Below are 27,758 nucleotides of genomic sequence, written 5' to 3' on the forward strand. Positions count from 1 at the left end.
TACCTTCATTTTGCCCTCATTTTTGAACTTTAGCTGTGCAGAGAGCATGATTTCAGATTGACATTTTCTTTCGGCAGATGTTTTATTGTCTTCTGGCTTCTACTGCTGCTATTGAGAGGTTTACTGCCAGTGTAACGGTGCCCTCTTGCTTCTAAAAAGAGTGCTCTGCAATGGCTGTTCTGTCTTAGCTCTGCTTTTAAGATCTCTTGGTCTTAAGTATTCTCCAATTTCTCTATAATGTCTCTAGATATACTTTTAAAATCTAGCTTGATATATATTGCTTTCTATATTGTCAAATCATGATTTTCTTTAGCTCTTGAATATGCTGACCCATTATTTCCTTAAATACTGAATCTCTTCGATTCTCTTTATTCTATTTGTTCTAGGACTCTAATTAGGATGTTAGATCTTTTTATTTGTCCATTATAGCTTACGCTCTCTATATTTTCCATTTTCTTTTTTCTCTGTGCTGGATTCAGGATAGTTTTTTTTTTTTTCCTCTCTCTGCTAAACCTAGATCTGAAAATAATAATTAAAAAGCTTCATTTAGGCCAGGCATGGTGGCTCACGCCTGTAATCCCAGCACTTTGGGAAGCCGAGGCGGATGGATTATGAGGCCAGGAGTTCAAGACCAGCCTGACCAACCTGGCAAAACCCCGTATCTGCTAAAAATACAAAAATTAGCCGGGCATGGTGGCATGTGCCTGTAATCTCAGTGACTCAGGAGGCTGAGACAGGAGAATCGCTTGAACACGGGAGGCGGAGGTTGCAATGAGCCGAGATTGCACTACTGACTCCAGCCTGGGTGACAGAGAGACTCCATCTCAAAAAAAAAAAAAAAGCTTCATTTAACATATTAAGCTGCTAGCTCTAAATATATTAACTGTGATCTTCAAAGTATCTTTTTAAGAAAAGTATTATTGTCTTTGGTTAATGGATGAGGAAACTGAGGCCCAGAGAGGTTAGGTAATTTGATAAAGCTATATGGCTATTTGGTGGCACACATCATCAGTCTGATTCAAAGTTCTGCTTCCCACTTTGCATTTGAGCTTGTTTCATCTGCCAAATGACTTAGTTGAGGTGGGCATGTTGATGTATTTATGGGATATATCTCAATACCACACTAGAACAATGGGTGACTAATTTAGTGTTTTTAGTAATACAACCACCACCACCATCACCGAGCATATGGATCTGATAAATGAACTCTTGATTAAATTTCAGTGGAAGGGGAAAATAACTTGTAGGGAGAAATGATTTGAAGGTTTACTGGACTGTGAGATTATAAAAATCATGAGAGTTTGTATTAGTTTGTTTTCATGCTACTATAAAGAACTACCTGAGACTGGGTAATTTATAAAGAAAAGAGGTTTAATTGACTCACGGTTCTGCATGGCCGGGGAGGCTTCAAGAGACAATCATGGCAAAGGTGAAGGGGAAGGGGAAACAAGACACGTTTTACATGGCGGCAGGAGAGAGACAGAGAGAGAGAGAGCAACGGGGGATCTGTCAAATGCTTTTATTTATTTTATTTTATTTATTTATTTATATATTTATTTATTTATGAGATGGAGTCTTGCTCTGTTGCCCAGGCTGGAGTGCAGTGGCACAATCTCAGCTCATTGTAACTCCCAGATTCAAGTGATTGCCTGCCTCAACCTCCCAAGTAACTGGGATTATAGGCATACACCACAACACTTAGCTAATTTTTTTTTTAATTTTTAGTAGAGATGGGGTTTCACCATGTTGGTCAGGCTGGTCTTGAACTCCTGACCTCAGGTGATCCACCCACCTTGGCCTCTCAAAGTGCTGGGATTACAGCCATGAGCCATGGTGCCCAGCCTGCCAAACACTTTTGAACCATCAGATTTCGTGAGAACTCACTATCACTAGAACAGCATCGGGGAAACTGCCCCCATGTTCCAGTCACCTCTCACCAGGTCCCTCCCTTGACACATGGGAATTACAATTCTAGATAAGATTTGGGTGGGGACACAAAGCCAAACCATATCAAAGTTACAAAATGTCTAACTAAATTTTTAGTGAAAACAAAGGATTTTATTGGGCTTTTTTTTTTTTTTTTGAGATGGAGTCTCACTCTGTTGCCCAGGCTGGGGTGCAGTGGCACGATCTCGGCTCATTGCAACCTCCATCTCCCAGGTTCAAGTGATTCTTCTGCCTCAACCTCCCAAGTAGCCCGGCCTTAATTGTGCATTTTAAAGGAACAAGCGCCGGGTGCGGTGGCTCATACCTGTAATCCCAGCACTTTGGGAGGCTGAGGTGGGTGGATCACCTGAGGTCAGGAGTTTGAGACCAGCCTGGCCAACATGGTGAAAGCTTGTCTCTACTAAAAATACAAAAATTAGCCAGGTATGGTGGTGTACACCTGTAATCCCAGCTACTTGGGAGGCTAAGGCAGGAGAATCGCTTGAACCCAGCAGGCAGAGGTTGCAGTGAGCCAAGATTGCGCCACTGCACTCCAGCCTGGGTGGCAGAGTAAGACTCTTGTCTCAAAATAAAAAAAAAATAAATAAATAAAGGAAGGAAGGAACAAGCTTCCAGAATGTGTTGGCTACAAATTAGAAACACAGTGCCACAAGATTATTAAAGTGATCTGAGCTTCTGATAAAAAAAAATACAGAATGAAAAGCAATCGAAACTCTAAAAAGCAAACAGAAACCAGAAGCCTAGGGATTATCATTTTCCCTTTTCAAGAAAACTATTGAATGCATTTTTAAAGCTTTGTTTTAAATTCTTGCAGTGGAGTGATATTTAGAAGTAACTCCTGTGTTATCTATCCACAAGAATTCACATTTACCCCTCTTGTTCTTACATCAGTCAGGTATCAAAGAAACCTTTCTATATAGACTGCCCACAAGGTAGGGTAGTTATAATAGGAAAATGGAGAGAAAGAAATGACATTTCACAGTTTTTGAGTTTCTAGTAAATTCAGAGGAAAGGTTCTGACCTTTACCAGCCTACCTTTCTATCAGGGTAATCTCTTCAGTTCTATATTTCTGTTCACTTTCAGCTGTGTTAAAGTAGTCCTTTAACATATTCACTGAGGTGTTTTTTTTGTTTTTAAAAACAATTACACTTTCATCTCCTTTTTTTTTTTTTTTGAGATGGAGTCTCACTCTGTCGCCCAGGCTGGGGTGCAATGGAGCAATCTCGGCTCACTGCAACCTCCGCCTCCTGGGTTCACTGCAACCTCCGCCTCCTTGCCTCAGCCTCCCAAGTAGCTGGGATTACAGGTGCGCACCACCACACCCAGCTAATTTTTGTATTTTCAGTAGAGACGGGGTTTCACCATGTTGGTCAGGCTGGTCTCAAACTCCTGACTTCATAATCTGCCCACCTCAGCCTCCCAAAATGTTGGGATTACAGGCGTGAGCCACCATGCCCGGCCTACACTCTCATTTCTAAAAGTTTTGTTAGGTTCCGTGCAAACCTGCCTAATAATTTTTATAGTTTATTGTTGTTTTCTCTTTTTGTGATTTCATCTTTTATTTATTTATTTTTTGATGGAGTATCGTTCTGTTGCCCAGGTTGGAGGGCAGTGGCACAATCTTGGCTCACCACAGCCTCCATCTCCCAGGTTCAAGTGATTCTTCTGCCTCCGCCCCCCAAATAGCTGGGATTACAGGCACGTGCCACCACACCTGAGGAATCTATTTTTAGTAAAGTCAGGGTTTTGCCATGTTGGCCATGCTAGTCTTGAACTCCTGACCTCAGGTGTTCCACCCGCCTTGGCCTCCCAAAGTGCTGGGATTACAGGCATGAGCCACCGTGCCCAGCCTCATCTTTTATTTCTTTAAATATCTCATACTTTATTCATTTATATTGTGTATTGATTATCATGATATCTTAGATCCCTGAGGTCTAAATCTTATTGTTTCTGTTGATAGTCACCCTTGGTAGTTTCTTTCTTTGTGTATTTGATACAGGATCTACTTGTTTTGAAGAAGGAATGTCCTTTAGCATTTCTTGTTTGCCATGTTGCATGAAGAAATAGAATTAGGAGCTTCTCAACTCATGTGTCATGAGTGGGTCACTGGCATGCTGAGATACTTACCCTTTCAGCTAGCTAGTCATCACTAGTTATGACCTGCTTTGTCTATTATCTTAATGTGCTAGGCACAAGGAAATAATCAAGTGGGATATTTGGATCAGAGGGCTGGAAATTATTCGAAATCATTAAGGAATAATCTTGCTTCTTAAAGGAAGTAAGGTACATTAAGGCATCTGATGATTAATTGACACTGCAAATTATTTTCTTTTTTTTTGACACTGCAAATTATTTTCAATTAAAATATAATCCCAGGTTGTTACCTGTAGCATCCTGAATCAAGTAATCATATTAAATTTAATGTTATTATTACTATTATTATGAACCCAAATAACTGTATACAAAAAAACAGAGCCCAATAAATATTCAATTCTAAACTACTTATAAAATCCAATACTTTATTCTGGTCTTTAGTCATCAACTAACAGAAGACAATAGAAGCTGTGTGTTGTAGTGAAAAGTATCAGATTTGGTGTCATAAGATGTGAGCTCTAATCCTGACTAAATTGCTCTCTATCCATATGACTTCAGGTAAAACTTCTTTTCAGTATGTTTTCCAACTGTGGGGAACAAATGAACAGCAATGCAACTGACTTTTGTGGATGGTTTATTGGGTGGGACAAGCACTAAGCATAGAGTTTGGCAGGTTCTGTTCCCCATTTTGCACTTGAGTATGTGGAGTATGTGCTTAAGACAAAAACACTTTTTGAGATAAACCGCAATCTAAATACTTCGTTTCAGCTTGTTTTCAAAGTAACCTTTTACATTTTATTTTTTAGGAAGGATGTTGTACTTCATTATTCAACTTTATTTGAACATGGAAAAATATTTTTGAAAACATGGGACATGGAAAAATATTAAAAACTTAATTTTTAATATATTTTTATCATGTTAAGAAAACCCAGATTTCTAGAATCTAATTTATAGTCATAACTAATATAAAATATTGACCATCTGTAAATATGTCAACTTTCCCCAAATTAATCTCTAGAATCAATGTAACTGCTATTAAAATCATTAAAAGGAGGTACAATGACAATCTGGGTTTAAACGTTAAAAATCTAAGGCACAACTAGGAATAGAAAGAAACTCTCTCAACATAATAAAGGCTATTTATGAAAACCCTACCACTAACATCATGCTAAATGGTAAAAGATTAAAACCTTTTTCTTTAAGATCAGAAACAAGACAAGGATGCCCACTTTTGCCACTTCTATTCTACATGGTACTAGAAGTCCTAGCCAGAGCAATTAGGCAAGAAAAAGAAATCAAAGGTATTCAAACTGGAAAGGAAGAAGTACAAAGATGACATGACTTTGTATATAGAAAATCCTAAAGATTCCACAAAAACCTGTTAGAATGAATAAACAAATTCAGCAAAGCTGCAAGATGTAAAATCAACACAGAAAAATCAATTGCATTTCTATACACAATGACTAATCCTAAAAGGAAATTAAGAAAATGATTAAGGCCAGGTACAGTGACTCACTTCTGTAATCCCAGCACTTCGGAAGGCCAAGGCAGGCGGATCACTTGAGGCCAGGAGTTTGAGATCAGCCTGGTCAACAAAGTGAAACACTGTCTCTACTGAAAATACAAAAAGTTAGCCAGGTGTGGTGGTGCATGCCTGTAATACCAGCTACTTGGGAGGCTGAGGCATGAGAATAGCTTGAACCTGGGAAGTGGATGTTGCAATGAACAGAGATCATGCCACTGCACTCCAGCCTGGGCAACAGAGTGAGACTCTGTCTCAAAAAATAATAATAATAATAAAAATAAATTAAAAATATCAAAGAATAAAATACTTAGGAATAAACTTAACCAAAGAGTAAAAGTCTTATACACTGAAAACCACAAAACATTGATGAAAAAAATTAAAGACACAAACAAATGGAAAGACATCTGTGCTTGTGGACTGAAAAGACCTGGGGGGTTGCGTGTGTGTGTGTGTGTGTGTGTGTGTGTGTGTTTACAGTTGGGGTCTTGTTTTGTTGCCCACCCTGGAGTGCAGTGGCATGATCCTAGCTCACTGTAGCCTCGAACTCCTGGGCTCAAGCAATCCTCCCAAGAAGCTAGGACTACAGATGTGCAATGCTGGGCCCAGCTAAATTTTTAAAAAGTTAATTTTGTTACGTAGTTGATGTTGGTGCTCCACCCAGAGCCCCTTAGATTCTTTCTTCACTTATTTTGGTTATTTTCCCTAGAGTCTGCTTTGCTCAAACACAGAGACCCTTAGAAGTACTTGGAACTTTATGGTCCCTCGGATGGCCCCAATCCCATGACCGATACATGTGAGAGTATGAAGACTCTAGCTCCCTCATCTGAGATAGAGACAATTCTGAGGCATAAATTTCATTCTAGAGCTCCCTTGTATGATCCAGCTAAAGCTATGCTTTGCTGGACTTTTGAGAGTTCAGCCTTGGTTGACTTCTTCATATTCCCTGTCCTGCTTCTCCCACTCCCTTGCTAGTTTCCTCTGGGAGCACTTCTTTAATAATCACTTGAACACAAATTATGGTCTCAAGATCTGCAACTGGGAACCTGACTTAACAACACCTAAGGATAAATAGAGAATTACTATGAATTTACCTTTTATAATTGATGTTGAGATTGGCAGTCACGACGACTCCCCCAGCCATCAATGCACACATACCAACAGTACTATCAATTATGGTTGCAATGGCACCTCCATGAACGAATCTGGTTACAACAGGAGTGGAGGAGAAATGTTTTCAGAAGTTCTGAAGATAGAGAGCCTCTTGAAAGAGAGAAATTATCCAAGCATCTTCACACAATTTACTTATGAAAGGTCCAGTTAGCCCATGTTCAGCGTACTGAATGCCAAACACTATTTATGTCCCCAACTTTATTTTGTTCACAGCATAATAGTATAGTCTTAAGTATTTGTAATAAAACCAGAACTTAATAGTAACCAGATCACAAGCAGGCAAAAAGCTAAAATATAATTTAGAACATTTATATTATATTTTTATTATTAGTCAAGTGTGGTGTCATGTGCCTGTAGTCCCAGCTACTCAGGAGGCTGAGGTGGGACGATCGCGTGAGCCCAGGAGTTCGAGGCTGCAGTGAGCTATGATCATGCCACTGCACTTCAGCCTGGGCAACAGAGCAAGACCTTGTCTCACAAAACAAAACAAACTATACATACTCATTGTTTAGAAATTTAGGTAATGCGGCCGGGCGCGGTGGCTCAAGCCTGTAATCCCAGCACTTTGGGAGGCCGAGACGGGCGGATCATGAGGTCAGGAGATCGAGACCATCCTGGTTAACACAGTGAAACCCCGTCTCTACTAAAAAATACAAAAAAAACTAGCCGGGCGAGGTGGCAGGCGCCTGTAGTCCCAGCTACTCGGGAGGCTGAGGCAGGAGAATGGCGTAAACCCGGCAGGCGGAGCTTGCAGTGAGCTGAGATCCGGCCATTGCACTCCAGCCTGGGTGACAGAGCGAGACTCCGCCTCAAAAAAACTAGCCGGGCGTGGTGGCGGGCGCCTGTAGTCCCAGCTACTCGGAGGCTGAGGCAGGAGAATGGCGTGAACCTGGGAGGCGGAGCTTGCAGTGAGCCGAGATCGCGCCACTGCACTCCAGCCTGGGTGACACAGCGCGAGACTCCGTCTCAAAAAAAAAAAAAAAAAAAAAAAAAAAAAAAAAAAAAAAAAAAAAAAGAAATTTAGGTAATGCAAATATGAAAAAAAAGAAAAAAAAATTTAAGAGCCATAATACTACCCACCTAGTCAGTGACAAGCCACTGTTAACACATTAATGATATGCTCTCAAACTATACTGTTGCCCTGTGCCCTATAATATAATGCTCTTTAATATATTAAATATTTAATCAATATTAATAATATAGATAAGATGTTCTTTAATAATGTATTATAAACATCTTTCCATGTCAATAAATATACATCTACATGACCATTTGAAAATCTTCATTGTAGTCCATGGACAGGACACATGGTGGCACTGTAAGATAACATTTTTTTAGATCCACACTTTCAGGCTATCATTCTTACCCAGGTGGTCCTTCCAGGTAAGGGCCTCCTTGAAATAAGCAAACCATCCTTTTCTCGACGTCACTGTAGAACATCACGTATTCAAAGCCCAGGCCATCATCAAAGCTTCTGGTGAAGAGCTGGGTCTGTGACATTTGTTCTTCTTTCACAAGCTTTGGGTCTATAGAAAATGAAGTGGATGGCAAATGAGAACCAAGGGTGAGAGAAATGCCATGGCAGAGCCAAGCACCTGTACCCTGCTAGAATCACATGTCAATGGATGATTGACTCAAATGTCCACAGGGTGCAAAATTAAAAGGAATGGGAGGGTCTCAATGAAACAGAAGATAGGATCTTTGCCCTTGTGGAATTAACAGTCCAACTGGGGACAGAGTCAAACAGACATGAAATCAAATCAAAGTACCCACACATGGCAATCAGGAATACAGTATATAAATGCTAACAATATACTGAATAAAATGGTACGGTAAAGACAGAAACCCTTCTTGGAAGAACTGTGGTTTAAATGCAATTTACAGAAAATAAAAAATGTTAATAGAAAGGAGGTTTCCCTGGCAGACATGAGTTTAGCTTGAATCAGCAACAGGGTCAGTTCAGCCCAATACTCATGTGATTGTGATTCTAAGCCCCCAAAACTGGCAGTTAGAACCATTAGGGTTCATGAAATCAGACTGTGGGTTGTAATCAGGTTTTTTTCTTTTTTGGACGGAGTTTCGTTCTTATTGCCCAGGCTGTAGTGCAAAGGTGTGATCTCAGCTCACTGCAAACTCCGCCTCCCGGGTTCAAGCGATTCTCCTGCCTTAGCCTCAGGAGTAGCTAGGATTACAGGCGCCCACCACCACACCCGGCTAATTTTGTATTTTTAGTAGAGATGGGGTTTCTCCATGTTGGTCTGGCTGGTCTTGAACTCCTGAACTCAGGGATCCGCCTGCCTCGGCCTCCCAAAGTGCTGGGATTATAGGCGTGAGCCACGGTGCCCAGCCATTTACCAGGCTTTAAAAAGAAACAGAACACTTAGATAACAGAACCATATACTCTGGGTAAATAATACTGCACTTGTTTAGACAATTTTTTTTTTCACTTACAAAATTGTGAGCAAGTTGGGGGAACTGGACTGAGTCAAAATATAGGTCACTTCAAAATAAAGATTGAAAGCCATTGCTCTCAAGAAATGGTGCGGCCAGGCGCGGTGGCTCAAGCCTGTAATCCCAGCACTTTGGGAGGCCGAGATGGGCGGATCACGAGGTCAGGAGATCGAGACCATCCTGGCTAACACGGTGAAACCCCATCTCTACTAAAAACACAAAAAATGAGCCGGGCGTGGTGGCGGGCGCCTGTAGTCCCAGCTACTCGGGAGGCTGAGGTAGGAGAATGGCGTGAACCCGGGAGGCGGAGCTTGCAGTGAGCTGAGATCCGGCCACTGCACTCTAGCCCGGGCGACAGAGCAAGACTCCGTCTCAAAAAAAAAAAAAAAAAAAGAAATGGTGCATTTATCCTTTTGTATCTGTTTTAAAATTTAATCCCCCTACTCACCATTCTTTCATATCTCATCATGATTTGCCACATGTAAAACTCTTTCTATTGAATTTATATTTACAAACGTGGAAAAGGATACAGATGAGAGCATCCAGGAAAAGTGGGGAGAGGGACAGGAAGGATGCCTTTTACTTAGGTCATGAGCATCCCAGGGCAGGCACCCTGTCTTTTAGACCTTGCATACCCAACAAATGGCACAAATGTGCACATACTATATACACTTAAGCAGCTGTTGAGTGAATTGATGGTTTAGAAGGCCGGACAAGGAAACTTAAAGTTGGGGATCAGTATTATGGTGCAGTGGAAAGAACTTTGGCCCGTGAGTTGGGAAAATTAAATTACTGGCCTACCTCTGGCCTATAACTCACTCTTTTGTACCGTACTTTATCCATACAATGAGGAGATAAAATAAAATGAGCTCTAAGATCTCTTCCCGCCGGGCGCGGTGGCTCACACTTGTAATACCAGCACTTTGGGAGGCCGAGGTGGGGGGATCACGAGGTCAGGAGATGGAGACCATCCTGGCTAACACTGTGAAACCCCATAATACAAAAAAATTAGCCAGGCAAGGTGGCAGGCGCCTGTAGTTCCAGCTACTTGGGAGGCTGAAGCAGGAGAGTGGCGTGAACCCGGGAGGCAGAGCTTGCAGTGAGCAGAGATCGCGCCACTGCACTCCAGCCTGGGCGATAGAGCGAGACTCCGCCTCACAAAAAAAAAAAAAACAAAAACAAAAAACAAAAAACATCTCTTCCAACTCTGACATTCCAGGACTTCAGGATAAGATAGGTGTTAAGCGCTTCTAATTTTTTTACTTAGGAGTTTGAAATTTCTAGTCTAGATTATCAGACCTTGAGCTTATTTCATAAAAATGAGAAAAATAATGTCTGGGTTGAATTAAAATGTAGGTCATTTCAAAATAAAGACCAAAAACGACTGCTCTCAAGAGGATGCATTTGTCCTTTGTGATGGTGAAAGAAGTTCGTTGGAAATGTAGAATCTCAGGTTCTACCTCTGACCTTTTGAAGCAGAACGTGCATTTTAACAAGATTCCTAGGTGCTTCATGTTCATTTTTAAGCCTGAAAGGCAATAGTATTTTAAGAAATGGGATAACACTGAAAATGATATTTGCATTTTGAATCATTCTAACAGTTGAGTGGAGGAAGGGCTTTGAGGAGGATAAGAATGGAGACAGGAAACTACAAAAATCACAATCACCAAACTTATCTGCTAGATGGTGTGATTTTCTCTAGCAATGCTTAACTACATGAAAGCCTGTTCAAAGTAAAGATGGCAGATGGTTGGATTCATCCAGGGCTGGGGTTTTTCTAGGTTAAGTGGACTACAGAAGTTCAGATAGATGAGGGCTATGGGACCATGAGAAAGTAAAGGATTCAATGAACTCAGAAGGTCTTAATGAAATAATAATTGTTTCTGAGGGGCCTTTGAATAAGTAAGCTGCTGAAAGGAAAAATGCTGTCATCAGAAAAGAGGATGTTTAAATGTATGCATTTGGAGGCTGTGTACTGTCTGAAGATAAGGCTCAAGATGTTCATGGGAGTGTGTGCCTGGGGCTGGGGGATAAGAAAAGTTCATGGGTGATGAGGAAGCACATAAACTGAGGAGCCACTGTGTGGATGCTCGAGTTGCTGAGAATGCTGAATGGAGTTGGGTAGATAGTGGACCAACTGCTGAAATACTCAAACACTGAGGGAGAGGTTGGCAGATGACAGCAACAAGGAGGGGAAGAGGAGGAGGGTGACAAATTTAGATGGTATAAACTCAAAGAAACAGAGGAATTTTTTTTTTTTTTTTGGACAGAATCTTGCTCTATCACCCAGGTTGGTCTCAAACTCCTGGCCTCAAGTGATCCGCCACTTTGGCCTCCCAAAGTGTTGAGCCACAGTGCCCAGCCCAGAGGGCTTTTTAAGATGAGGGGAAGTAATGGTTTGAAAACAAGTGTGGGTAGCAAAGAGGACCTCAAACTCCTCTTGATTCTGAGAGGGTCAAATCTTAGTCAAGAGCAAATGAGGGTTGGATGAAGAAATGAGCAAAACCATGTAGGAATGGAACCCTGGAAAATATTGACATTTAAGGAGCAAGTAGAAGGAGGAGGGAAGATTGGTCTGAAAGGTTTATGAAAGCCAAGAGAAAATGTTTCAATGAGAATAAGACAGGGAGGTCTAGTACAGTAAGTGCTGAAGAATGCACACTGAATTTGGCACTTCAGTCACTAGTAGCTTCAACGAAGGCATTTCAGTAGAGCTGTTAGGGTAGAAGTCAGATTGTGCTGGGGTAAGGACAGTCAGTTGTGTGATACGCTAACAGTTGGAAGAGAATTAGTAATACAAACTACACATTTTTCCTCTTCATTTATAAAACAGAATAATTATTCCCTTGAGATATATCAGAGATTCTGCAAAGAATCTTAAGAACTCTATAATTTTTCTTGATTAGTTTTATTTTTGTTTTATTAATTCCTTCAGCAAATACTAAAGTATCTACCATGAGGAAACTGAGGCAAAGAAAGGTAAAGTGCCTTGCTCAAAGTTGCACAGCTTTAAATTGTGGAACCAGAATTTAAACCCAGGCACTAAATTTCAATCATTTAATTAAGAAGTTGTCAACTTTTGGATGGTCTCTAAAGCTGAGAGACTGCATGAGATTACCAATGGAGTGTGGAGAAGACAGGAGTACTAAGGACTGAGACTTGAGGGCACCCTAACATGAAGGGTTTGAGAATGGGGAGGAAAGAGCACAAAAAATTGAAAAGGAGGGACCAGTGAAGTGGAGAATGTGGTGTCCTGGAAATTACGTTCAAGTAGAAAGGAGTCACCAGCTGTGTCAAAAGCTGAGAGGTTAGTGGACTCAGCAACATGAAGGTCACTGGTACCCTTGGCAAGAGCTGTTTTGAGGGAGTGGGTTCAAGATAGGCTGGGCACAGTGGCTGATGCCTGTAGTCCCAGCACTTTGGGAGGCCAAGGTGGGGCAGATCACTTGAGGTCAGGAGTTCGAGACCAGCCAGGCCAACATTGTGAAACCCTGTCTGTACTAAAAATACAAAAATAAGCCGGGTGTGGTGGTGTGCACCTGTCATCCCAGCTACTTGAGACGCTGAAGTGGGAGAATCACTTGAACCCAGGAGGCGGAGGTTGCAGTGAGCCAAGATCATGCCACTGCACTCCAGCCTGAGTGACAGAGGGAGACTCATTCTCGAAACCAACAAAACAAAACAAAACAAAACAAACAAAAACAAAACAAAACAGAGAGAGAGACTGGGAAGAGAGAAATGCAGTTGTGGCATATTTATATGCTGACAAGAAACATCTAGCAGAGATGGATGTCCTTCAGTAGGCCAAAGAAAATGGAATGCAGCACACAAATGGAAGGCTGGGTCTCCCTGAGAGTGTGGATGGTTCACTCATAGCAGGAAGAAGCAGAACATCAGGCACAGATGCAGGGAGGAGGATATGTGAGGCAATGGGAGACTGGAAGTTCTCTTCTGACTGCTTTTATTGCCTCTTACTGAGATAGGAAGCAAGACCAACTGAGGGTGAGAAGGGAAAAGAAAGTATTAGAGGCATAAGAAGAAAGAAAAAGGCAGAAAATAGTCATCCAGTAAGGGAGGAGAGTGAATAAACCAGGGAAACATGAAGGAAGGTTGTTGGGCAATATTAAGAGCCTTCTTTTTCTTTTCTTTTTTGTGGGGGGGAGACAGGCTGTTGCCCAGGCTAGAGTGCAGTGGCGCGATCTCAGCTCACTGCAACTTCTGCCTCCTGGATTCAAGTAATTCTCCTGCCTCTGCCTCCCATGTAGCTGGGATTACAGGTCCCCGCCACCACGCCCAACTAATTTTTTTTGTATTTTTAGTAGAGATGGGGTTTCACTATGTTGGCCAGGCTGGTCTTGAACTCCTGACCACAAGTGATCCGCCTGCCTCAGTTTCCCAAAGTGCTGGGATTATAGGCACGAGCCACAGTGCCCAGCCCAAGGGCCTTCTTAAAAGTCAGTTAAAAAAAAAAAACCCACCACCACCTAAAGATGTGTTTGGATGATTAAAAGATAATGAGTGGCCGGGCGCAGTGGCTCAAGCCTGTAATCCCAGCACTTTGGGAGGCCGAGACGGGCGGATCACGAGGTCAGGAGATCGAGACCATCCTGGTTAATATGGTGAAACCCCGTCTCTACTAAAAAGTACAAAAAAACTAGCTGCAAGGTGGCGGGCGCCTGTGGTCCCAGCTACTTGGGAGGCTGAGGCAGGAGAATGGCGTGAACCCGGGAAGCGGAGCTTGTAGTGAGCTGAGATCTGGCCACTGCACTCCAGCCTGGGCGACAGAGCGAAACTCCGTCTCAAAAAAAAAAAAAAAAAAAAAAGATAATGAGTAACTCAGAAATATCTGTGAATGATTCAATATACTATAATGACAGACATCTCTCATTACACAGTTGTTAAAACCCACGGAAAACATAACACAAAGAGTGAACCTTAAAACAAACTATGCACCTTAATTAAGAGTAATATATCAATATTGGCTCATCAATTGTAACAAATACACCACAGTAATAATTCAAGATGTTAATAACAGGAGAAATTAGGGGTGGGGAGGGGATGAAGGGTATATGGAAACTCTCTGTACTTTGGGCTAATTCTTCTATAAAATTATAATGCTAAAAAAGTATATTAGTAAAAAAACACAGAAGGATAGGAAGTGCAATGTGTGTGTTTTGGGTGTAGGGTGGGTTGCCCTGGGGATTTAGATACTGGGAGATGTGGGTGTAACCTGAGTGTTCTGAGCTTCTTAGGGTGATATAAACAAACATGGGATAAAGGGCGAAATGAGATTAGATGATAGCCTCGAGACATAGAGGTGATGAGGTTGTAGGAGGGTGGAAGCTCTCTGGGGCCCTTTCTTCACTCTTGCTAATGGTGATAAGAATGCCAGGGTGGGAGCAGTCTTATTCTTGACAATAGGCTTTATGCGCTCCAATCTGCAAAATTTATTGTGATTTCTGGTCTATAAAACTGGTGACTATAGAATATAATCCTGCATTATACTCTTTCTTTTTTCAGGTAGTAACTAGTACTTCAATCTGTTCTTAGTTTTATATTTGATGCTCAGATATATTAATGAGAAAGTGGCTGTTTCTACCAAGCAAATGGGTTTTGAAGTCTTGAATCTTTTCAGCAGGTATACGTTTATATGAAGGCAAACGTTTCCAGGAGCCGTCTTCACATTTCTTCATAAACTGGTCAAAGAGCAGTCTTAGGTCCTTGTTCCAGCTGGGGTTGGGGACAGAATAATCCTTAAGAATGACTTCCTCAGAAGAAAATGACCTCTGAAAGACAGAAGAAAAAGAAGAGTGAGTAATGGGAGGTGCATTCTATTTCATAACATATTCTCCCAATTTCTAAGACTATTTTGCTGCTTTCTTCTCCCCATAAGCTTGTCACTTCAAAATGGAAGGGAATTTCAGGGATCACCTGGTCCAACCTCCTTGGGAAAATGAGAGATTGAGAGAGGGAAAATGATTTGCTCAACATCACTCAGCGAGCTATTGACAGAGCCAGCATTATGCTCAGGTCTGCTGATTCCATTCTTTTTTTCAAACTTTAATCAAGCACAGGTGAGCCCAAGACACTGGAGATGGAGGTGAAGAACAGACATTATCTTAAATGTTAAAAGCTCTTCCAGTGGCTATGCACAGGAAGTCAGGGGATACGGGAGAAGTATTCATCTAGGATTAGGGGTTCAGGAAGGGGTCCTTTGACTTGAATATTGATTAGATAAGCAGAAATTAGCCAGCTGGAAAAAGTATTACAGGCAAAAAACCAAAACAAAACAAAACAAAAAGAACACTGGAATATAGTTTGGATGTGTGTTCCCGCTCAAATCTCATATTGAAATGTAATCCCCAATGTTGGAGGTGCAGCCTGGTGACAGGTGAATGGATCATGGGGGTGAATTTCTCATGAACGGTTTAGCACCACCCCTTGGTACTGTCCTCATGATAGTGAGTTCTCATGAGATCCGGTCGTTTAAAAGTGTATAGTACCTCGTGCCTTGCACTCTTGCTCTTGCTGTGTCCATGTGAAATGCCTGCTCCCACTGTGCCTTCTGCCATGACTGTAAGTTTTCTTGCTTCCTTTTCTTTTTTTTTTTTGAGACAAAGTCCCACTCTGTTGTCCAGGTTGGAGTGTAGTGGCATGATCTTGGCTCACTGCAACCTCCACCTCCTGGGTTCAAGTGACTCTCCTGCCTCAGCCTCCCAAGTAGCTGGAGTTACAGCCCCACCATGCCCGGCTATTTTTTGTATTTTTAGTAGGGATGAGGTTTCACCATGTTGGTTAGGCTGGTTTCGAACTTCTGACCTCAGGTGATCTGCCCACCTCGGACTCCCAAAGTGCTGGGATTACAGGAGTGAGCCACTGTGCCTGGCTGACTGTAAGTTTTCTAAGGCCTCCCCAGCAGCCAAGCAGATGCTACCATCATGCTTCCTGTATAGTCTGTAGAAATGTGAGTCAATTAAACTTTTCTTTATAAATTACCCAGTCTCAGGTATTTCTTTATAGCAACGTGAGAACAGCCTAATGCAGTTTGCAAAAGAGGCATGAAACAGTTTTGAGGGGCCTTATTACAATCATATGAAGGAGGTACTATTTATTATCCTCATTTTACAGATGATAAAATTAAGGCCTAAAAGAAGTTTGGCATTATTAGGGTACAAGAGTGGAGCAGATGGCTGCAGAAATGCATGTAAAACCTTAATACTAAGCTAACTGGCTTGAATTTTATCTGCAGTGCTCTCTGAGGGATTTTAAATGTGGAGTAACATGATTAGATCTTTCCATAACATAAAAGATAGTGGGAGTGTCCAAGATTGAAATCAGAGGGCCCTATCTGGAAGCTACTAGGGTAATTCAGGTGAGAAATCATGAGCGCAGGAAGCAGAACTTGGTGGGTGACTATTTGGATAAGGAGGGTAAGGGAAAAAGAGAAGTACAAGACCCAGTCCCAGGATTCTGAATCCTGCAATGAGGTGAATGACAGAGCCAATTACCAAAAAATATAGGAGAAAGTGGAGTAGGCAGCTCAGGGGAAAGTTCTTGGTGTCACAGTAACCACAGCTTCCATCCATCTATTTCTGTAGCACCAAGCACTGCTATTACTCCAATGCCCAGGCAACAACTAGAACATTACAGGGATCCTAGAGGACCTGGAAGACAAGGTGTGATTTACTAAGGAGCAGACCAAAGTGTATACCCACAGACACCAGAAAGGAAAACTGGCTTTCTGGACTGCTGCAGATATCTTGGAACATGTAGGATCACAGAAGCTATTAACTCCATGGCATTCTACTTTCAGCCACTCTTACAATTCATTCAGATTTAATGTACCTACAATACACAGACTGCACCATAAAACCAAAACAGGGAGGTCACAGTATGATGGGAGAACCAGCTTTCTGCTGACAGGGGCTGGCTCCAATGCTGGCTTGGTGGGAAGAATACAGGGAACCTGTCTCAAAAACTCTATGGAAGAGGAGACGCCTAGCCTCCCAACCTACATCTTTCTCCCATGCTGGATGCTTTCTGCCCTCGAACGTCGGACTCCAAGTTCTTCAGTTTTGGGACTCTGACTGGCTCTCCTTGCTCCTCAGCTTGCAGACAGCCTATTGTGGGACCTTGTGATCGTTCTTAATTATTGTAGGAACATAATACATGTCGGATTGGGCTGAGTGATTCCTCCAACTTTTTTCAAAACTGTATTAGCTGAGCATGTGGAGGCATGCATTGTGAATTTTAGCTCAAGATTGACTGCAAAAACCAGCAATCCAGAGAGGACCCACAGACCCTCTGAAGGAAGCGGACTGCTCCTGCAGGACCGGGAGACATCCCAAACACTATGAGTGCCCCAACTGTGGACGTGGGAAAGAAAGACCCTTCTCTCCCAAACACACACCCCCACTGGGGAAACTGGTCTGTCTGCAGGAGAAATTTCTGACTTTACCAGGAGCTGAGTCAAGTTAGAGAGCTAAGCCGAGCGAAATACAGGGGCAGAGGAAGCAGCAGAAAGGCCCTGGGAGCTCACTGGGTCCCCAAGCAGCCCATACCTGCCTGGCACCACAGGGATCCATCAGGAGGGTGGCCAAAGGAGCAGGGGGTAAAATTCCACAGGGAGAAGGAATTCTCTAGCTGAACTTTGTAACAGTTTCAACTGGCCAGAACTCGGGGAGGGCATGAACCCAGCTTGCAGACTTCAGAGGTCGGGGAAGAACTAAAGCCCTTCCTTCTTTTGCAGCTGGGAGGTGGAAAGCCTCAGACAAGTTTTCAAGCCCATCTTGCCCTCCACCTGGAAACAGACTCGGGGCTATTGGAAGGCCACGGTGGGAGTGAGACCGGTCCTTCAGTTTGCATGGGAGCTGGGTGAGGCCTGTGACTGCCGGTTTTCCCCAATTTCCCTGACAACCTGTATGACTCAGCAGAGGCAGCCATAATTCTTCTGGGTATACAACTCCAGTGACCTGGGAATCTCACCCCCATCCCCCACAGCAGCCACAGCAAGATCCCCCCAAGGAGAATCTGAGCTCAGATGTGCCTAGCCCCAGCCCTACGTGATGGTCCTTCCCTATCTACCCTGGTAGTAGAAGACAAAGGGCATATAATCTTGGGAGTTCGAGGGCCCCGCCCACCACCGGTCCCTCTCCACACTACTACAGCTGATGCTTTCTGGAAAGTGCAACCTTTTGGCAGGAGGCCAACCAGCACAAAAGTAGAGCATTAAACCAAAGCTAAGAACCCTCACAGAGTCCACTGCACCCTCTGCCACCTCCACCAGAACAGGCCCTGGTATTCATGGCTGGGAGACCCACAGACAGCTCACATCACAGGACTCTGTGCAGACAACTCCTAGTACCAACCCAGAGCTGGGCAGACTCGCTGGGTGGCTAGACCCAGAAGAGAGACCACAATCACGGCAGTTTGCTCACAGGAAGTCACATCCACAGGAAAAGCAGGAGAGTACTACATCAACAGAACACCTTGTGGGACACAAAAATCTGAACAACAGCCTTCAGCCCTAGACCTTCCCTTTGACAGAGCCTACCTACCCAAATGAGAAGGAACCAGAAAACCTACCCTGGTAATATGACAAAACAAGGCCTGTCAACACCCCCCAAAAATCACACTAGTTCACCGGCAATGGATACAAACCAAGAAGAAATCCCTGATTTCCCTGAAAAAGAATTCAGGAGGTTAGCTGTTAAGGCAATCAGGGAGATACCAGAGAAAGGCAAAGCCCAATGCAAGGAAATCCAAAAAATGATACAAGAAGTGAAGAGAGGGCCGGGTGTGGTGGCTTATGCCTGTAATCTCAGCACTTTGGGAGGCCAAGGTGGGCAGATCACAAGATCAAGAGATCGAGACCATCCTGGCCAACATGGTGAAACCCCCTCTCTACTAAAAATACAAAAATTAGCTGGGTGTGGTGGCGCACGCCTATAGTCCCAGCTACTCCGGAGGCTGAGGCAGGAGAATTGCTTGAACCTGGGAGATGGAGGTTGCAGTGAGCCGAGATTGTGCCCCTGTACTCCAGCCTGGGTGACAGAGCGAGACTTCGTCAAAAAATAAAAATAAAAAATAATAAAAAGAAGTGAAGGAAGAAATATTCAAGGAAATAGACAGCTTAAAGAAAAAACAATATGGCCGGGCGCGGTGGCTCAAGCCTGTAATCCCAGCACTTTGGGAGGCCGAGACGGGCGGATCACGAGGTCAGGAGATCGAGACCATCCTGGCTAACATGGTGAAACCCCGTCTCTACTAAAAATTACAAAAAACTAGCCGGGCGAGGTGGCGGGCGCCTGTAGTCCCAGCTACTCGGGAGGCTGAGGCAGGAGAATGGTGGGAACCCGGGAGGCGGAGCTTGCAGTGAGCTGAGATCCGGCCACTGCACCCCAGCCTGGGCGACAGAGCGAGACTCCGTCTCAAAAAAAAAAAAAAAAAAAGAAAAAACAATATAAAATTCAGGAAATTCTGGACACACTTTTAGAAATGCAAATTAACCTAATCCAACAAAGAGAAAGAAAAAATAGCAAGAAAACATGAACAAAGCCTCCGAGAAGTCTGGGATTTTGTTAAACTACCAAACCTAAGAACAATCAGTGTTCCTGAGGAAGAGGACAATTCTAAAAGCTTGGAAAACATATTTGGGGAATAATCGAGGAAAACTTCCCTGGTCTTGCTAGAGATCTAGACATGCAAATACAAGAAGCACAAAGAGTACCTGGGAAATTCATCACAAAAAGACCTGCACCCAGGCACACTGTCATCAGGTTATCCAAAGTTAAGACAAAGGAAAGAATCCTAAGAGCTGTGAGACAGAAGCACCAGGTAACCTATAAAGGAAAATCTAGCAGTTTAACAGCAGATTTATCAGCAGAAACCCTACAAGCCAGAAGGAATTGGGGCCCTATCTTCAGCCTCCTCAAACAAAACAATTATCAGCCAAGAATTTTGTATCCAGTGAAACTAAGTATCATATACGAAGGAAAGATACAGTCCTTTTCAGACAAACAAATGCTGAGAGAATTTGTCATTTTCAAGCCACCATTACAAGAACTGCTAAAAGGAGCTCTAAATCTTGAAACTAATCCCAGAAACATGTCAAAACAGAACCTCTTTAAAGCATAAATCACACAGGACCTATAAAACAAAAATACAAATTAGCCGGGCGAGGTGGCGGGCGCCTGGAGTCCCAGCTACTCGGGAGGCTGAGGCAGGAAAATGGCGTAAACCCGGGAGGCGGAGCTTGCAGTGAGCTGAGATCCGCCACTGCACTCCAGCCTGGGTGACAGAGCCAGACTCCGTCTCAAAAAAAACAAAACAAAACAAAAAAACCCCAAAGTACACAGGCAACAAAGAGCACAATGAACACAATGGAACCTCACATTTCAATAATAAATTGAATGTAAATGGCCTAAGTGCTCCACTTAAAAGATGCAGAACTGCAGAATGGATAAGAACTCAACAACCAACTACATGCTGCCTTCAAGAGACTCACCTAACACATAAGGACTCAAATAAAGGGGTGGAAAAAGGCATTTCATGCAAATGGACACAAAAAGCAAGCAGAGATAGGTAGCTATTCTTACATCGACAAAACAAACAGCAACAGCGGACATAAAAGACAAAGAGGGACAGTATATAATGGTAAAAGGCCTTGTCCAAAAGGAAAATATCACAATCCTAAATATATATGCACCTAACACTGGAGGTCCCAAATTTATAAAACAATTACTAATAGACCTAAGAAATGAGATAGACAACAACAAAATAATAGTGGGGGACTTCAATACTCCACTGACAGCTGCTAGGGCTAAGCCCCCAAATCTGGCCATAAACTAGCCCCAAAACTGGCCATAAACAAAACCTCTGCAGCACTGTGACATATTTGTGATGGCCATGATGCCCACGCTGAAGGTTGTGGGTTTACCGGAATGAGGGCAAGGAACACCTGGCCCAACCAGGGCGGAAAACTGCTTAAAGGTGTTCCTAAGCCACAAACGATAACATGAGCCTTAAGGACATCTGTGCCTTAAGGATAACATCTGTGCCTTAAGGACATGTTCCTGCTGCAGATAACTAGCCAGAGCCCAGCCCTTTGTTTCCCCGTAAGGAATACTTTTAGTAAACCTATAATCTATAGAAACAATGCTTATCACTGGCTTGCTGTCAATAAACATGTGGGTAAATCTCTGTTCGGGGCTCTCAGCTCTGAAGGTTGTGAGACCCCTGATTTCCCACTCTACACCCTATATTTCTGTGTGTGTGTCTTTAATTCCTCTAGCGCCACTGGGTTAGGGACTCCACAACTGAGTTGGTCTCGGCAGACAGCACTAGACAAGTCATCAAGATAGAAAGTCAACAAAGAAACAATGGATTTAAACTATACCTGGAACAAAGCGACTTAACAGATATATACAGAACATTTCATCTGACAACCACAGAATACACATTCTATTTGATAATGCATGGAACTTTCTCCAAGACAGATCATGATAGGCCATAAGCAAGCCTCCATAAATTTAAGAAAATTGAAATTATATCTGTCTGGAGCTGCGCGCCCCGGCCATAGCAAATAATAATTAATGATTAAACGCCCGAGCTCTATTCCTTTCCACCTTCTACCTCCTCCCTAGATTTGTTGTTTCTCTTTTGTATCAATACCTCATAAAAGATGGCGCTCTTCCTGTTTTTTCTTCACCTGTTTTTCCCCCCGCGCTGGGAAAATTGTTACTTTGTAGCACAGGCACCATCCTGCGCCCGGGAAAGTTTCCAACTGACAGCGCAGGCGCAACATGACCTCCGACCAGAGAAACCAATACCTACTTGGTCACGCCCTCCGCGATGAGATCATCTCCGCCTCTGGCCCAACCCCTTCCCCTCCAAGTGTATATAAGGCACTGCATTACCGCCATTAAACGAGACTTGATCAGAGCACTGTCTTGTCTCCATTTCTCGTGTCTCTTGTCCCCCAAATTCCCACTCCCTCCTCCAGGGCCTGCTTCGACGATCCCGCGGGCCGGGATATATATCAAGCACTCTCTCAGACCATAGTGGAATAAAACTGGAAATCAACTCCAAAAAGAACCTTCAACACCATGCAAATAAGCCAGGCGCAGTGGCTTACACCTGTAATCCCAGCACTTTGGGAGGCTGAGGTGGGAGGATCACCTGAGGTCAGGAGTTCGAGACCAGCCTGACCAACATGGCAAAACCCTGTCTCTACTAAAAATACAAAAATCAGGCAGGAGTGGTGGCATGCACCTGTAATCCCAGCTGCTCAGGAGACCGAGGCAGGAGAACTGCTTGAACCCAGGAGGCAGAAGTTGCAGTGAGCTGAGATCATGCCACTGCACCCCAGCCTGGGCAATAAGAGCGAAACTCTGTCTCAGAAAACAACAACAACAACAAAAAACCTGCTCCTGAATGAGCTTCGGGTCAAAAACGACATCAAGATGGAAATTTTAAAAATTCTTCAAACTGAATGACAATAATGACACAACCTATCAAAACCTCTGGGATACAGCTAAGGCAATGCTAAGAGGAAAGTTCATAGCCCTAAATGCCTACCTCAAAAAGTCTGAAAGAGCACAAACAGACAATCTAAGGTCACAGCTCAAGGAACTAGAGAAACAAGAACAAACCAAACCCAAACTCAGCAGATGAAAGGAAATAACTAAGATCAGAGCAGAACTAAATGAAACTGAAACAAACAATATAAAAGATAAATGACACAAAAAACTGGTTCTTTGAAAAGATAAATAAAATTGATAAACCATTAGCAAGATTAACCAAGAAGAGAGAAAATCCAAATAACCTCACTAAGAAATGAAACAGGAGATGTTACAACTGACACCACTGAAATACAAAAGATCAAGGCTACTATGAACATCTTTACACACATAAACTAGAAAACCTAGAAGAGATGGGTAAATTCCTGGAAAAATACAGCCCATCTAGCTTAAATCAGGAAGAATTAGATATCCTGAACAGACCAATAACAAGCAGCGAGATTGAAATGGTAATTTAAAAATTACCAACAACAACAAAAAAGTCCAGGACAAGATGGATTCACAGCAGAACTCTACGAGACATTCAAAGAAGAACTGGTACCAATCCTTTAGACACTATTCCACAAGATAGAGAAAGAAGGAACCCTTCCTAATTCATTCTTTGAAGCCAGCATCACCCTAATACCAAAACCAGGAAAGAACATAACCAAAAAAGAAAACTACAGACTGATATCCTTGATGAACATAAGATGCTAAAATCCTAATACAAAATACTAGCTAACCGAATCCAACAACATATCAAAAAGATAATCTGCCATGATCAAGTGGGTTTCATACCAGCGATACAGGCACTGTTTAATGTATGCAAGTCAATAAATGTGATAACGCTACATAAACAGAATTAAAAACAAAATCACATGATCATCTCAATAGATGCAGAAAAGGCATTCAATAAAATCCAGGATCCCTTTATGATTAAAGCCCTCAGCAAAACTGGCGTACAAGGGACATATCTTAATGTAATAAAAGCCATCTATGACAAACCCACAGCCAACATAATACTGAATGGGAAAAAGTTGAAAGCATTCCCTCTGAGAACGGAAAGAAGACAAAGGATGCCCACTCTCACCACTCCTCTTCAACTGGAGGAGTCCTGGCCAGAGCAATCAGCCAACAGGAATAAAGGGCATCCAAATTGGTAAAGAGGAAGTCTAACCATCCCTGTTTGATCGTTTACCTTGCAAACCCTAAGAATTCCTCCAGAAATCTCCCTGAACTCATAAAAGTATTCAGCAACGTTTCTGGATACAAGACTTTTTTTTTTTTTTTTTTTTTAGACAGATTTTTGCTCTTGCTACCCAGGTTGGAGTGCAATGGCACGATCTCAGCTTACCACAACCTTTGCCTCCCGGGTTCAAGCAATTCTCCTGCCTCAGCCTCCCGAGTAGCTGGGATTACAGGCACGTGCCACCATGCCTCGCTAATTTTTGTATTTTTAGTAGAGACGGGGTTTCTCCATGTTGGTCAGGCTGGTCTCAAACTCCTGACCTCAGGTGATCCACCTGCCTCCACCTCCCAAAGTGCTGGGATTACACGCGTGAGCCACTGCGCCCGACCACCGGATACAAGATATGTACACAAATCAGTAGCTCTTCTATACACCAAGAACAACCAAGCAAAAAATGAAATCAAGAATTCAATGCATTTTACAATAGCTGCAAAAAATAAAATATAAAATATTTAGGAATATACCTAACAAAGGAGTTGAAAGACCTCTACAAGGAAAACTACAAAACACTGCTGAAAGAAATCATAGATGACACAAACAAATGGAAACACATCCCGTGATCATGGATGGGTAGAATCAATATTATGAAAATGACCATACTGCCAAAAGCAATCTATAAATTCAACACAACCCTCATCAAAATACCGCCATCATTCTTCACCGAGTTAGAAAAAACAATTCTAAAATTCATATGGAACCAAAAAAGAACCCACATAGCCAAAGCAAGACTAAGCAAAAAGAACAAATCTGGAGGCATCACACTACCTGATTTCAAACTATACTATAAAGCCATAGTCACCAAAATAGCATGGCACTGGTATAAAAACAGGCACATAGACCAGTGGAACAGCATAGAGAACCCAGAAATAAACCCAAATACTTATAGCCAACTGATCTTCGACAAAGCAAACAAAAACATAAAGTGGGGAATGGACACCCTTTTCAACAAATGGTGCTGGGATAATTGGCTAGCCACATATAGGGAATAAAACTGGATTGTCACCTCTCGCCTTATACAAAAATCAACTCAAGATGGATTAAGGACTTAAACCTAAGACCTGAAACTATAAAGATTCTAGAAGATAACACCGTAAAAACCCTTTTAGACTTTGGCTTGGGCAAATATTTTATGACCAAGTACCCAAAAGCAAATATAATAAAAACAAAGATAAATAGCTGGGACTTTAATTAAACTAAAGAGCTTTTCGATAGCAAAACGAACAGTCAGCAGAGTAAACAGACAACGCACAGAATGGGAGAAAATCTTCACAATCTATACATCTGACAAAGGACAATATCCAGAATCTACAACGAACTCAAATAGATCAGTAAGAAAAAAATCCCATCAAAAAGTGGGCTACGGACATGAATAGACAATTCTCAAAAGATATACAAATGGCTAACAAACACATGAAAAAATGCTCAACATCACTAATCATCAGGGAAATGCAAATCAAAACCACAATGTGATACCACCTTACTCCTGCAAGAATGGCCATAATAAAAAAAATAAAAAAATAGTAGATGTTGGCATGGATGCAGTGATCAAGGAACATTTCTGCACTGCTGGTGGGAATGTAAACTGGTACAGCTGCTATGGAAAACAGTGTGGAAAAGAAGTCATTATTCGAAAAAGATACTTGCACATGCATGTTTATAGCAGCATCATTCACAATTGCAAAATCGTGGAACCAACCCAAATTTGCAGTGACCTAGATGAGACTGGAGACTATTATTCTAAGTGAAGTAACTCAGGAATGGAAAACCAAACATTGTATGTTCTCACTTATATGTGAGAGCTAAGCTATGAGGACGCAAAGGCATAAGAATGATACAATGGACTTTGGGGACTTGGGGGGAAGAATGGGAGGGAGATGAGGGATAAAAGACTATAAATATGGTGCAGTGTATACTGCTCGGGTGATGGGTGCACCAATATCTCACAAATCACTAGTGTAAAGAACTTACTCATGTAACCAAATACCACCTATACCTGAATAACTTACGGGAAAATAAAATTAAAAAATAAAAATTAAACAAAACAAATCAAAATAAAAGTCTACAGAAGCCGAGGCATGGTGGCATACCTTTAGTCCCAGAACTTTGAGGGTGCCAAGGCGGGTGGATCACTTGAGGTCAGGAGTTTGAGACCAGCCTGGCCAACATGGTGAAACCCCATCTCTACAAAAAATACAAAAATTAGCTGGGCGTGATGGTGTGTGCCTGTGGTCTCAGCTACTTGGGAGGCTGAGGAACGAGAATTACTTAAACCAGGGAGGTGGAGGTTGCAGTGAGCTAAGACTGCACCACTGCACTCCAGTCCGGGCAACAGAGTGAGATTCTGTCTCAAAAACAAACAAACAAAAAACTCTACAGAATAAAAGCCTCCTGGCTGAACAAAAGCAAGTCCTGACTTTGGAGTACCAGAGGGTTGGGGATACATGATCAGGGTTGAAACCACTTTGCCCTTAGCCCAGGATTTGTAATTTTTTTCCATATTTTTTTTAATCGGCTCATCCTTTCAGAACCCAGCTCAGAAAATCTGGGAAAGAAAGAAAAGAAAAAGTTTTAAACCCACCCATCTCTCCCTCTTAAAATAACTAAGGGCAAATTTTCTTTCCTCCAAATTTTTAAAATATAATTTTTCCTAATATACTTGTAAACTCAGTAAAAACAAAAACAAACAAAATTTTAAAAATCCCACAATTTTGCTTTCTGCTTTTACCACTTGAAATTATTTAGTGCTCACTTTCTCCATAATATCAGTTACCACTATTTTCAACAGCAGAAAAATAGTCCATTAAACGGATATACTACATAATTAGCCATTAAGGTAGACATTTAAATTATTTCCAATCTTTTGCTGCTCTAAATGAAAATGTCCACTGGAACATTATGAATATAGCTTTTCCTCTATTTTGGATTATTTCCTTAGAATCCAGTCCTGATTATGTAACTTTTAAAGAATATGAATCTAGAAGTAACCCAACAAAGACAATTCATCACAGATTACTATGTATTGACCAAAACATGTCAACTGAGAGGCAGAATAGTATGTATAAGCTTTGGAGTTACGAATTTGAACTCATCTCATTAGCCACTGGTCTCATCTCAAACAAGCAACTCTAGGATCCTTCAGTTCCACTGTCCTTTTATGGACCAGTGATACAGAACTAATTAAATGCTTTTAGGAATTAGAATGACTCCCTTAACTGTGGGTTCTCCTAATTTTAACTTTTAAAGTCTGGGATTCAGCAAAATCCAAGAAACTTTTTTTGAGCCCTACTATATGCCCTGGTTCTATGTGAGGGACAGGTAAAACACAGAGAAGACTTAGACCCTGCCTTCAAGTGTTAGCAGCCTTGGATGTGAAAAATACTACAAGAGAAGTAGATGCAGGCAAAGAAGGGGTGACTTTCAGGGAAAACTTTAAAATGATGGAGTGATTTCCTACGGATAAAAAGTTCATTAAAGACAGAACAGGGGAGGGGGGCCTGCTCCAAGCAAAGGCATAGGAGAGTGAAATTACCATATCACACTGGGGAACTGCTAGGATTTCAGCCTTCATACATGTAAGGTGGAAAGAAAGGAAGAGCAGCAAGATGTGAAGAACAAGAGGGATCATATCACAGGGCTTAGATTTCATCTTTTAGGTCAGTATTTCCAAAGACCAGCATGAAAAATGATTTTAGGTGGCACAAGGACAAAAATATATGTATTTTAAAATATAACAAAATATATTCATATATTATAAAAGGATAT

At 42.1% G+C, this 27,758-nt stretch overlaps 1 protein-coding gene across 2 annotated transcripts in view; it reads right to left on the reverse strand.

Annotated features, from left to right (window-relative positions):
• Positions 1-27,758, reverse strand: part of THEM4 (thioesterase superfamily member 4) — a 50,280-nt gene that overhangs the window by 12,941 nt on the left and 9,581 nt on the right. For both annotated transcript variants that reach the window (XM_017947118.3, XM_017947125.3), the window contains exons 2-4: positions 14,788-14,974; positions 8,104-8,263; positions 6,659-6,769 (exon numbers count right to left, since the gene is read on the reverse strand). In XM_017947118.3, coding sequence (XP_017802607.1) covers positions 6,659-6,769; positions 8,104-8,263; positions 14,788-14,974 — 458 coding nt within the window. The remainder of the gene's footprint in view (positions 1-6,658; positions 6,770-8,103; positions 8,264-14,787; positions 14,975-27,758) is intronic.

Source organism: Papio anubis, chromosome 1 (genome assembly GCF_008728515.1).
Source record: "Papio anubis isolate 15944 chromosome 1, Panubis1.0, whole genome shotgun sequence".
Lineage (NCBI taxonomy): Eukaryota > Metazoa > Chordata > Mammalia > Primates > Cercopithecidae > Papio > Papio anubis.